This window comes from Hypomesus transpacificus, chromosome 22 (genome assembly GCF_021917145.1).
Source record: "Hypomesus transpacificus isolate Combined female chromosome 22, fHypTra1, whole genome shotgun sequence".
Taxonomy (NCBI): domain Eukaryota; kingdom Metazoa; phylum Chordata; class Actinopteri; order Osmeriformes; family Osmeridae; genus Hypomesus; species Hypomesus transpacificus.
Window position 1 is genome coordinate 12108927 of NC_061081.1, and position 13356 is coordinate 12122282.

General features: G+C 48.5%; 1 protein-coding gene across 2 annotated transcripts; it reads right to left on the reverse strand.

Annotated features, from left to right (window-relative positions):
• Positions 1 to 7065: 7065 nt before the first annotated feature.
• Positions 7066 to 9448, reverse strand: foxe1 (forkhead box E1). Of its 2 annotated transcripts, none has more exons than XM_047044893.1 (2): positions 9356 to 9448; positions 7066 to 9053 (listed from the first exon to the last, which is right to left on the reverse strand). In XM_047044893.1, exon 2 carries the CDS (start codon positions 8920 to 8922, stop codon positions 7792 to 7794), a length of 1131 nt encoding a protein of 376 aa, XP_046900849.1. In that variant the 5' UTR covers positions 8923 to 9053; positions 9356 to 9448; the 3' UTR covers positions 7066 to 7791. The 2 variants fall into 2 exon arrangements, with proteins under 2 accessions (XP_046900849.1, XP_046900850.1); XM_047044894.1 differs by lacking the exon at positions 9356 to 9448 and adding an exon at positions 9271 to 9340.
• Between the last annotated feature and the right edge of the window lie 3908 nt (positions 9449 to 13356).

The window sequence follows — 13356 nt, forward strand, 5'->3', positions numbered from 1 at the left end:
CTTCTAGACTTCTCTTCTCGAGAGTCACTTTTAAAGTATTTTAGGACATTGCCTTGTAAATGATATACTGATAAACAAATAGCTTGTGAACATTGTTCCCTGGTTGTTTCCTAGTTGTTTACCCTTACCGTCCTTGATCCTCAGATACACTAGCCTGGTTGAACATCAATGATCGGCTGACCAGTGTTGGGAAAGTTCACTTTCTACATTAACTAGTTCAGTTCATAGTTCAAAATTTTGAATTATGAACTTAGTTCACAGCTCCAAAAAATGATCTAGTTCAGTGATTTTTTCAATACATTACGAGCTATAATTTTTCTGAATTATTTCCACAGCCCATATATACGGTGGCCCTGAAGTGCAAACCACACCCCCTAATATGAGTACATCCCCCAAATGAAAATACTCCCCCCCAATACGAGTCAACTCCCCCCAAATCGGATGACTTGTTCACCTCCCCCCAATACAAAAACGCGCTCTCCCCCCAATATGAGTCAACTCCCCCCAAATCGGATGACTTGTTCACCTCCCCCCAATACAAAAACGCGCTCCCCCAAATGGAAAACGACATCACATTAACTCAAAAACACATTACATTAACTCTGAACGGAAAGGGTAGGTACCACACTTTAGCGCTGATTGGATGCAGTAGGCTAACTAACAAGAAATAAGAAATTGATCGACAGAAGTACAAAATGCAATAGCCTGGCAGAGTTAAGTGCACCAGAACATTTGTTTGGCTATCGAAGAATGTAGCAAATAGTAGCGTACTTAGGCAAAAGTATTTCGTGTTAAATGTATAAATCGATAGCCAATGAATGGTTTTCAGCTTTGATTCTTTTTACTAATGTACCCTACTAAGCAAGTAAATAAATAGTATAAATAACTAGAACATGCATTTCCTGCTGAAAATGCGTTGGAATGCTGAAATCTGAAATATATTTTTTAAATGGCTGAAAATATAGAAATAAGAAAATACCCGCAAGCTGAAATTAATTTTAAAAATGTATGATTCACACAAAAGAGGGAGTGTGGAAGCTGAACTGCATCATCTAACAAAGCGAAGTGCTTAAATACAATGCGCGAGAATACGTTTGAACGTTGTGAAGCAATCGAAGAAATAGTTGAATTTCAAGAGGCAGTGTGGAAGCTGAACTGCATCAACAAAGCTAAGAGCTTAAATAGCCTACAATGCGGAAGAAGCTAAAAGCTGAACTGTTAAACAGAAGAAGAAGTAGGCTAGTTAGTCGTAACAAGAATATTATAGTTTTAACAGCTGAAATTATAGTTGGGATAGAAATATCAGTTGCAGATGTAGCCTATCATTGAGTGCATTTACTCAGCTTTCTTAGTAGGATTCAATGTGTTGATTGAATGAAACATACAGCAGTAGGGCCGATACAGGAAGACACGGCGACACTGTTGCAGAAGGATGATGGTGCAAGTTTTGTCCGTGGAGCATACAACGATTAATAAAAAGAATCATGTAGACGTGTTTGAGTAATCACATAACTAATTACACATGTGAACAGAGTAATCGTATTATTGGCATAAACCAACATTGCTATCAGGTTTCTAATGGTCAAGTGAACGCACTCAGTGGCGTAGTAGAACAAAACCGTTCCATTAGCATAGTAGTTGGTAAAAGAGATATTTGCAGCATCTGCAGAATTAGTAGTTGTAGTAGTGGCATAAGATATAGCAGTATCAGTGGTAGTAATTGTGTTGTGGTGCTCTTATTCTTTGAATGAGACGAGTTGACTGAATAGCTTGTCTTGTGTCTCCACTCTCCACTAATCAGCTAATACCAATCACCTGTGTAAGAGACTGGCGCGTGTTTGTGTGGTTGCCACGGTGATGGTGCAGCTATGATTGCTAACGTTCTGAGGGCAGAGAATACCAGAAATTTAGCTAGAATCCACACCTCAAACAAGTTAACCTAGACGCAAAACTATACGTCCAATCCAAAAAAATAAAGATATTTTCCGAGACCCAAGACTCTGCCGAAACCAGAGGTGTCCTTTATATGTATGTGCGTTCAGAAATACGACTTTAATGGCAGTTTATAAATCTTGTTATTTTTTGTTTTCTGTGACGAATTTGTCACCACATTTGCATTCGACTCTATGGGGCGAGAGGTGGACTTTGTCTGGCTTTCGTGGGGCTCTGAACAAATGTGTAAGTATTTTAGATTCCACAGACAACTGTCTACAACTAGCACAAAATTAGCTATCTATTGATCCAAAAACGAAGCATGAAGAGCGAAAATTGTGGCAATGGTGTTAAACTAGAAATATGTTTTCAACGACATCCGAAGCTCCCCTCCGCTCTAAGCGATTCAGTCTGAACTCAGGGCTTTCTCGTAAACACCCATGTAAATCTCAGAAACGGTTTGAAAAAGTCACGAAACATAATCAGTGATATAAAAAAAGTTGAATAGATATCAAAAAGCTGACTTATGTAAAAATAGTTTAGGGTTTTGTCAACGTTTTAAAGTTTAAATGGTGGCTCTAGCTGAAAGATTGAGGAAGAAGGAGGATTTGGAAGTTGAAGAAGTTTTAAGAAGGATTTGAAAGAAAACTCAATTGGAAACCCATGTTAAAAATATTATGAATATTGATTTATATTAATTCAACCATAAGAGGTACAAAGCTGAAAAGTCATAGCGCCCATGGCCTTGAATTTTTTGATAGCTGAACGGTTTTAATAGCTGAAGATTTGAAGGCGCTGAAAGGTTGCGCGGAAGAAATAGAAGAAGTTGAATAAAGATTCAAAGAACAATACTTGGAATGCTGAAGCAGAAACAAGTATGCAGGCTATATAGGCCTAAATAATAGTTTAACACATGTAATTTCGGTAGAGGAGGTATCAACCAGGCTTCATTCACACACGCTCAACTTACTCACATCTCACTCACTCTCACATTCACTCACTCACTCACTCACTCACATTCACTCACTCACTCACTCACTCACTCACTTACTCACTTACTCTCACATTCATTCATTCACTCACTCACTCACTCACTCACTTACTCTCACATTCACTCTCTCACTTTCACATTCATTCAACTTACTCTCATCTAACTCACTCACTCTCACATTCACTCTCACACTCAGTCTCTTACACACATTGATAAATTCATTCCTGGAGGTCCTCTCATGTCCATGTCTCTCTGGATATCCTCTCATGTCCCTGTCTTTCTGGACATCCTCTCCTGTCCCTGTCTTTCTGGACATCCTCTCCTGTCCCTGTCTCTCTGGACATCCTCTCCTGTCCCTGTCTCTCTGGACATCCTCTCATGTCCCTGTCTCTCTGGACATCCTCTCATGTCCCTGTCTCTCTGGACATCCTCTCCTGTCCCTGTCTCTCTGGACATCCTCTCATGTCCCTGTCTCTCTGGACATCCTCTCATGTCCCTGTCTTTCTGGACATCCTCTCATGTCCCTGTCTCTCTGGACATCCTCTCATGTCCCTGTCTCTCTGGACATCCTCTCCTGTCCCTGTCTCTCTGGACGTCCTCTCATGTCCCTGTCTCTCTGGATATCCTCTCATGTCCCTGTCTCTCTGGACATCCTCTCCTGTCACTGTCTCTCTGGACGTCCTCTCTTTTCCCTGTCTCTCTGGACATCCTCTCATGTCCCTGTCTCTCTGGACATCCTCTCCTGTCACTGTCTCTCTGGACGTCCTCTCTTTTCCCTGTCTCTCTGGACATCCTCTCATGTCCCTGTCTCTCTGGACATCCTCCCATGTCCCTGTCCCTCTGGACATCCTCCCATGTCCCTGTCTCTCTGGACATCCTCTCATGTCCCTGTCTCTCTGGACATCCTCCCATGTCCCTGTCCCTCTGGACATCCTCCCATGTCCCTGTCTCTCTGGACATCCTCTCATGTCCCTGTCTCTCTGGACATCCTCTCCTGTCCCTGTCCCTCTGGACATCCTCTCCTGTCCCTCCTCTCTAGGTCCAGCAGATGGACAGCGAGCTGGCGTGGGAGCAGATGCAGGAGAGTGAGGCGGCGCTGAGGGAGAGGAACTTCCAGAGGACCTGAAGAAGGAGCTCAGCCACACCATGTACGACCCAGCAGCAACACTCAACACCACCACTAGATGGTGCTGATGAGCCCCTGATGATCCAGGTGGATGACCAGGTTGAATGTAGAGCAGGGTTGGGGTTAACTCATTAGCAGGTCTTCTATCACAGAGACACACAGAAACACACTCCACATGATGATGTCATGAACACAACTGCATTCCACATCATATCCAGTAAATTCTAGTTGGAAAACATTTGTGCTGATACGTTTTTATGTGTCCTGTATTGGAACCTTCTGACACTAATATGTGGATCTGTTTGTTCATTTGACTGCGTTGTGTAAAAGGAAAGAAAGTTTTGAAAGGAAAGAAAAAAAACCTGGTATTTACTCATCACCTTGGTTATGCTGACTGGTTTCACAGAACAAGTCTGTAATTGATGTTTGTGGGAGTTTCTTTTATCATGACACTGAACACTCTTCAAAAAATCTGACACTAAAAACCTCTTGAGCGTTTTATTCCTGATGTGGTGTGACAGGAGAGATTTATCACGCACAGAATTCCCAAGCACTGTGGTTCAAAACGAGTGAAAGCGCGTTTGTGTGTGAGGGGTCAAAAACCCTCTCCTAATGAATTGCAGTGTGCTTGTGTCAACCCGACGTGGATAAAACATTCTAATCTAGAGCTCATTTTCTCTCTCCGTCACCCTTGGCTCTCGTTCCCCTTCACTGCTTCTCAATGCTCTGCTCCTGCGGTGTGTCTGGTGGCTCTGTTGGGGCGGGATGACGGATGGGGCCTGAAACTCAGGTTGGGCCAAATACCTCCGCTGTTAGTTACTGTCTGGGTGACACTTCCACCACAGACATCCCTCTTAGATCAGTAGACGGCTTTGACATGGTTTTCATTGTATGTTTTATTTCTTTTCTCCTATAGGCTTGACTGGGCTTGTGTGAAAAGACCATTTGGATGAGGATGTTACATTATATTTAGTTTGATAAGGATATTTATGTCCTCTGGGTTTCATGGGAAAATAAACTTTGGATGTTAACTTGACAAGTTTTGTAATGCAGTCCTCTGATCACCAGACCCTCAGTGTCCATGTGTTCCGGACCCCCTCTGAAAATGCTGGGTTGATGTTTACAATACTGTGTTTTTATTTATTCCTTTGATATTAGTCAGTTAGTTACACATCATTTTATTTTGTTAGTTAAAGGCTGAAGACCTGTAGGCTTCTGCTTTGAATCAACAAATCTGACACTCTGGACAGGTCACCAGAGGCAGGTCGCCAGAGGCAGGTCGCCAGAGGCAGGTCGCCAGTGGCAGGTCGCCAGAGGCAGGTCGCCCTCCTCTCTGCCTCCACTGAGGTGGGTCACATATCATGTTCCAAAGTCGTCATTTTCTTGATTGCTGGTTCTCTGAGATAGATTATTCAGGGCTTTCTGTCTGAGTGCAGCGGTGAGGTCTAGATGATAAATGAGCTGGACAAAGGACTGGTTCCCTGGCTCCAGACTGGACGCAGGACTAGTTCCTTGGCTCCAGACTGGACGCAGGACTAGTTCCTTGGCTCCAGACTGGACGCAGGACTGGTTCCTTGGCTCCAGACTGGACGCAGGACTGGTTCCTTGGCTCCAGACTGGACGCAGGACTGGTTCCTTGGCTCCAGACTGGACGCAGGACTAGTTCCTTGGCTCCAGACTGGACGCAGGACTAGTTCCTTGGCTCCAGACTGGACGCAGGACTAGTTCCTTGGCTCCAGACTGGACGCAGGACTAGTTCCTTGGCTCCAGACTGGACGCAGGACTAGTTCCTTGGCTCCAGACTGGACGCAGGACTAGTTCCTTGGCTCCAGACTGGACGCAGGACTAGTTCCTTGGCTCCAGACTGGACGCAGGACTAGTTCCTTGGCTCCAGACTGGACGCAGGACTGGTTCCTTGGCTCCAGACTGGACGCAGGACTGGTTCCTTGGCTCCAGACTGGACGCAGGACTGGTTCCTTGGCTCCAGACTGGACGCAGGACTGGTTCCTTGGCTCCAGACTGGACGCAGGACTGGTTCCTTGGCTCCAGACTGGACGCAGGACTGGTTCCTTGGCTCCAGACTGGACGCAGGACTGGTTCCTTGGCTCCAGACTGGACGCAGGACTGGTTCCTTGGCTCCAGACTGGACGCAGGACTAGTTCCTTGGCTCCAGACTGGACGCAGGACTAGTTCCTTGGCTCCAGACTGGACGCAGGACTAGTTCCTTGGCTCCAGACTGGACGCAGGACTAGTTCCTTGGCTCCAGACTGGACGCAGGACTAGTTCCTTGGCTCCAGACTGGACGCAGGACTAGTTCCTTGGCTCCAGACTGGACGCAGGACTAGTTCCTTGGCTCCAGACTGGACGCAGGACTAGTTCCTTGGCTCCAGACTGGACGCAGGACTAGTTCCTTGGCTCCAGACTGGACGCAGGACTAGTTCCTTGGCTCCAGACTGGACGCAGGACTAGTTCCTTGGCTCCAGACTGGACGCAGGACTAGTTCCTTGGCTCCAGACTGGACGCAGGACTAGTTCCTTGGCTCCAGACTGGACGCAGGACTAGTTCCTTGGCTCCAGACTGGACGCAGGACTAGTTCCTTGGCTCCAGACTGGACGCAGGACTAGTTCCTTGGCTCCAGACTGGACGCAGGACTAGTTCCTTGGCTCCAGACTGGACGCAGGACTAGTTCCTTGGCTCCAGACTGGACGCAGGACTAGTTCCTTGGCTCCAGACTGGACGCAGGACTAGTTCCTTGGCTCCAGACTGGACGCAGGACTAGTTCCTTGGCTCCAGACTGCTCTTCAAGCTCAGCTGAGCTGAAACAGGCTGGAGGACACAGCCACTAGAGGTGGAGATATTTTAAGTGTTTTCCTAACAAGATGGAAAATATGAAAAACACTATTTTTTTTACTTAACTCTTGAAGTTAGAAGTAAAGTTTGGGTTATGGTAATACTATAAGGCAGAAATAGTTTCTTGCTTGTGTGAAAGTTTTTTGAATTTGTATGACCACTGGAATTTTGTGAATATTTTATTTTGTGTGTCATTCTACACAAATAATGCAATTATGGAGCTTGTGTCCCCTTTTTTTCCATATAGGAAATAATAGTTTAACTCAACACAAATCCACAAAAAACATTTTTATCAATTCTATTAAAAGCATTTCACACAATAATTTACAGCAAATTATATAAATCCGTTGAAATTGCAACTTAACTACATCAAATAACAACAGCTCCACTCTAGACGCTATAGCAACAGAACGATCTTGAGTCTTTATATTTTCATTTAAATCTCAAAATGCTTTTAACCTTTAACATTAGAATATCAACTGTGCATTTGAAAAGCAATATTATGTATTATATTATGGTTCACTTCAAACATGCTGACAGATTTTCTTGTACGGACTTGTGTGGTTGTGAAAACGTTTGTTTCAAAAACACGCTTTATCCTGTCAGTTATCACTGGCTGTATTCATGCCGTGGTCGGGTTAGGGTTAGGGCATTACCGCTGACCGTTTCAACCCTATTTAATTCGTCAACAAGCGTTTTTTATTAAGTAAACGCTACAAATTCCACGACAACACAAAACACATTTGAACGATCTCTCCTCCAGAAGTCTATCTCGTTGCCCGGGTCAAACGCAGATCTCCACGTCTACATACTTTTTGTCCAGTTGTCGAAAATCAATCACTAAAAAGAACGGTCAATCAATCATCAATCATTAGATAAACGATGTCCAGTTTTACATGGCGGACACAAACCTGTCCATGTTCCCTGAGTATGCGGGGTGCCGTAGGTAGGTGCCAGCGCTGGTGAGGGGGGCCGGGCCCCCGGTGTACTGGGGGAACGATCCCAGCTGGGCCGGGGAGGCCCGGGCGTACAGGTCCCCCGAGTCTCCAGACCCGGGGGTGGAGGGGTGCCGGCCCTGCCCCCCGTATCCCTGGCCCTGAGGGTAGGGGCCCTGGGGGTGGTGAGGGTGAGGGTGGGGGTGGGGGTGGTGGTGGTGTCCGTTCTGCCCAGGGTAGGTGAACCCTACGTGGCCCGAGGACCGGGACAGCATGGCCCCTCCGCAGGACTGGGGCTGGAAGGCCGCGGCTCCCAGGCTGCAGGGGCTCGGCCCGGCGGGCGTCCCCTCCGGACTGAAGCTCCGCCCGGGCTGCTGCATCAACTCCGGGCCCTGGCTTCCCAGGCCGCTGGAGGGGGTGTGGTGGCCGATGAGGGTGTTGATGCTGAACATGCGGGGGTGTGGCTGGCCCGGGCTGTAGCCAGGCGGCGAGGGGGACGGGTAGTAGGCCGAGGGCAGCTGCTGACCGTACGGAGCGGGGCTCAGCCCCGGGCTCAGCCCCGCCATGTTGGCAGGGTACACCGAGCTGGCGTACGCCCGCGACACGGGGACGGGCGAGAACACGGGGGCGTCCTGGAGGTACGTGGTGTAGGTGGTGAAGTCGCAGCGCTTGAACCTCTTCCTGCGGCGTAGGAAGCTGCCGCTCTCAAACATGTCCTCCGCGTTGGGGTCCAGAGCCCAGTAGTTCCCCTTCCCAGGCCTGCCCGGCTCGCGGGGGATCTTGATGAAGCAGTCGTTCAGCGTCAGGTTGTGCCTGATGGAGTTCTGCCACTTCTTGGAGTTGTCTCTGTAGAATGGGAAGCGCTCCGTGATGAACTTGTATATGGAGCCCAGGGTGAGCTTGTGGTCGGGCGAGTTTGCGATCGCCATGGAGATGAGGGCGATATAGCTGTAGGGAGGTTTGCCACGCTGGAGCGGGCGCTTCCTCCGCCGGCCGCGGGTCGTTTCCTCCGCGTGGGGGCCGGGGGGGCCGGGGGCCGGCTGGGGGAGATCAGAGGAAGACACCTTTTCTACTTTCACCACCGGCATCGTCGCAGGCTGAGTCTCGTTCTCACCAAAGCTGTTCAGGTGTTGTCATCGGACGACACAGCAGGACCTCAGCTCAGGGAAAAAACCTGAGACACGGCCAGGCTATCTTGGACAGCTGGAAACATTCACATCTAAGAGAAGAAATATATCATTTTAATTATAACTCACTCTCAGTCTCTCAGTCCAAACTCTTCAGGGGAAAGAAAAGTCTCCTCTGAATGATAAAAGTCACTTTTCCACTCAAGTCCAACAGCAGCACAATGAGGGAAACGCTCCAGGTAAACAGTGCGGAGCGCCGTGCGAGTGTGTGTGTTTGTGAGGGTGTGTGTGAGGGGGACTGTGTGTTACCTGAAGCTTAAACCAACCCTGCACACCTGAGTAGGAGGAAGGGAACCACACCCCCGTCACACATCACATGGTCCCTGTCACATACCTCTGCTGATCCAGACCTTGTTGTTGCTCCTCTGCTAACCCTACTGTGTCGCCAGGAGAATTCTACCTTTAAAGTGTGGGCCCAGTTATTGTCTACTTCTAGTGGAGTGAAACCACCAGAATCAGACAGTAATTATGTACATATACATGTGTATTCAAGCATTGCAAGGTTGTGCAAGATTACTGAACTAGAGGAGTCGGTTTGCACAGTGTGCTTATAGGAATATGTTTACACTCTGTATTACAATAAGTAGTTCTTAGTTTAAAACCTGCTCTACTCTATTCTGCTGTACTCTACGCTCTGCTCTACTTTCATACTGTAATCTACTCCACCTTACCCCACTCTATGCTGTGCTTTGTGCTGGCAGTGTATGTTTAGGGGAATTCTTTCATCCTGTGACCATGGATGCAAAAACAAAGTATCTTTACCTCTAAGCATTCAAATGCAGCTCTAAAACTAGACCTCAGTTTATTTTAAAAGGGCCAAAATGGTCTCTGGCTAGTTTGGATGTTTAGCACTAAAAGGCTTTATTAGTGGTTCCTGGGCTGGTGTTGTGTGAGGCCTTTGTTTGCTCTGCACCAGTGGTCGGGTCGGCAGCTGTGTTGAGAGAGAGAGACAGAGAGAGAGAGAGAGAGACAGAAAGAGAGAGATGTAAATGTTAATCCAGACCTCACCTGCTTTGTGATTTCAGCATGCAAATCTCCCAAACAGCATCTCTGTGCCCTGTTGAGAGTGGCAGGAACAACATGGCACCCGTTTATTGACACGACTGGATTCTCACTGCTATCGGACTTAACGGAACATGTCCCTCACTTTGTTTTAAAGATGGTATTGTTACACAGGAAACACAGGAAACACAGGAGACACAACACCAGGAGAGACAGGAGAGACAGGAGAGACAGGAGACACAGGAGACACAGGAGACACAGGAGAGACAGGAGACACAGGAGAGACAGGAGACACAGGAGAGACAGGAGACACAGGAGAGACAGGAGAGACAGGAGACACAGGAGACACAGCAGACACAGGAGAGACAGGAGACACAGGAGACACAGGAGAGACAGGAGACACAGGAGACACATGAGACACAACACCAGGAGAGACAGGAGACCCAGGAGAGACAGGAAACACAGGAGAGACAGGAGAGACAGGAGAGACAGGAGAGAAAGGAGACACAGGAGACACAGGAGACACAGGAGACACAGGAGACACAGGAGAGACAGGAGACACAGGAGACACAGGAGACACAAACAGAAAGAAAACGTTCCACAAACCCCAGCCCAGGGGCCAGGGCCCCCTTCCTGGAGTTGCAGCCTTGGGGCCAGGGCCCCCTCCCTGGAGCTGCCCCTGAGGGCTCAGACCGACCCCAGGGGCAGGGTGGATGTGACACACCTAACCCTAACCCTGTCAGCCCACAGGTAATCCCCAGGCCTCCGAGCACCGTCCCAGGTATCCAGGAGCTCTGAGCATCAGCAGGGTTGTCAGGGCGGAGGTGATGAGAGAGCCTGTGTCAGCTCTGACGGTGGGGGGGGGGGGGGGGGGGGGGGGGGGGGGGGGGGGGGGTCATACAGACGGGGAAACTTTTGTCAAGTCTGTAAAAGCAACATCAGCATCTTTAGGGTCGTGAAAACATTTTGTTTATGAAAAAACAAACATGCTTCTCCAGCCTCGCTTTCCTATCGTGTATGTGTGCAGATGGCTGAGCGGTTAGGGAGTCGGGCTATTAATCAGAAGGTTGATGGTTCGATTCCCGGACGTGCAAAATGACGTTGTGTCCTTGGGCACTTTACCCTACTTGCCTCGGGGAGAATGTCCCTGTACTTACTGTAAGTCGCTCTGGATAAGAGCGTCTACTAAATGACTAATGCACTGTGTGTGTACATGTTTGTGTGTGTGCGCATGCAGACACTGACCTCACCCCTAGGTCCGACTCTGGACTAAGGGAGGACTGAAAACCCACATGTACACTCACGTCAAGGTGACAGATTCCGCAACACAAATTCATCACGATCGCGATTCGTTTTTTTTCTTTCCGATCTGTGATTCCAACACAGTTGAATGAGGTGTTGCGGTTGCCGCGGTGACGCGGGGGAGATCGCTCTCTCCCGGCTTGACAGGTACGACGGCCCCTCAGTTCCCCGCAGAACCGCGCCCAGCTCCTAAGACAGGCCTGTCATGGTCCTCAGTAGAGCACAATAGAAGTGACTCATGCAGCTGACTCTCACAGCCTGTAAGCTGAGGCTGAGCCCTCACATGCCTCTCCTCTGCCTCATCGCCTGGCCCTCAAGCGGCCCCCACCAGGGCGTTCTTTTTACAGTTCTAGATCGATATCTCTCCTCTGTTTGTGATAAGGATTACTTTGCGGTGCGTTCTTGAACGAGTGGTGAAAGATCTAGAAGGATGGACCTTGGGAGAGCGGGGGGAAAACCTGCAACCTTGCGTCGTGAGAGAACGCTGTGATCCTGATGGATCAAATCACACCTCATATAACCTTATTAACATCTTACAACATCAGTTTCTTTGTGTTACTGTATTTACTGATATTGATTCCTGTGCTGAAGTTTTACAGCTGTAGGAACAGGTGCCCAGACTCCTAACACGAGCTCTCTAACCTTCAAGCCTCAAACACACGGCAGCAGACCATGGCTGTTTATCAATCCGGAGAACGCTAAGAACGTACTTGCGTTCTTGAGAGGAACGTTCTTGCCAAGCGTCTTACGAGAACGGTCTTGAAGACCGTGAGGATGGAGAATGATTTGAGATGCGTGTGTTCTTGCAGTGACTTCTGGATAATCAAATGCGTTCTCGCTGACCAAGTCACCATCCTACATCCTCGATCAAGGTATTTTTGGCGTTCTTGGCGTTCTTATGTTCTTTGTATTGGAACCGTACTTGGGCAATGAAAGATGACGTCAAACGAGCTCTCAAGGACACAAGAACGGAGAAAAACGTGGATTGATAAACAGCCCATGTCTGTGTCTTTGACCTGCTCATGATCATCTAGTGCTGCCTGCTCATGATCATCTAGGGCTGCCTGCTCAAACTCCTGTGTCTTGTTTTCTTCCACAGAACCAGTTGAAAAGTTCTATTCATGTTGATAAACGAAGTGTGATGTGGCTGAGAGGCAGTGTGGTTCAACCTTCCAGGGCCCCACCCCAGCCAGCCAGCCAGCCAGCCAGACCCCAGCCAGCCAGCCAGCCAGACCCCAGCCAGCCAGCCAGCCAGACCCCAGCCAGCCAGCCAGACCCCAGCCAGCCAGCCAGCCAGCCAGACCCCATCCAGCCAGCCAGACCCCAGCCAGCCAGACCCCAGCCTGCCTGCCTGATGTGATCAATCAATCAGGCAAGGCAAATGAAGGGCCTGGATTGACAGGTTAGGGTTAGGGTTAGGGATGCTGTATCTCAGCTTCAGGGAGAAACGGCTCTCTTCAAACAAAGACAAACAAATGAGAGCATTTCCATTTCAATCCACACAAACTCTCTCGCTCTCGCTCTCTCGCTATGTATGTGTGTGTAGTGTATGTGTGTGTAGGTGTGTATGTATTTGTGTGTGTGTGTGTGAAACGCAGCAGATCATGTGTGTGTTCTGACCCGTGTGACCCACACTGCAGCCCCAGCCTAGCGTGTCACGGACCTTACAGGTTCCTCCTGTCTGCTAACACACAGCTGCTAGCTGTCGCTCTGGGATTCACAACAAGACACAAGACAAAGGAGGGAGGAATATTTCTATAATCAGCAAGCAGAGGAAATAAAATGTGATGTTTTGTGTTACAGCCCTCCTTCTCCCCCTTCCCTCTTAAAGACAGGAAGTGACATGGTGCTCAGAGTGAAGACAGAAAGTGACATGGTGCTCAGAGTGAATCTAGACATTTTCCTCACTGCGTGTCATGTCTACCCAACATCATGTTCATTAAGTCAGTGGTGCAGGGGACTGTTTTCATCACCCCCCCCACCCCCCAAACGCTCTCCCCCACCCCCTGACAGGGCCAAGGAATGATCAAT

Excerpts from the sequence above, each read along its gene's own strand:
- foxe1 (XM_047044893.1), bottom strand. The coding sequence starts at position 8,922 with ATGCCGGTGGTGAAAGTAGAAAAGGTGTCTTCCTCTGATCTCCCCCAG.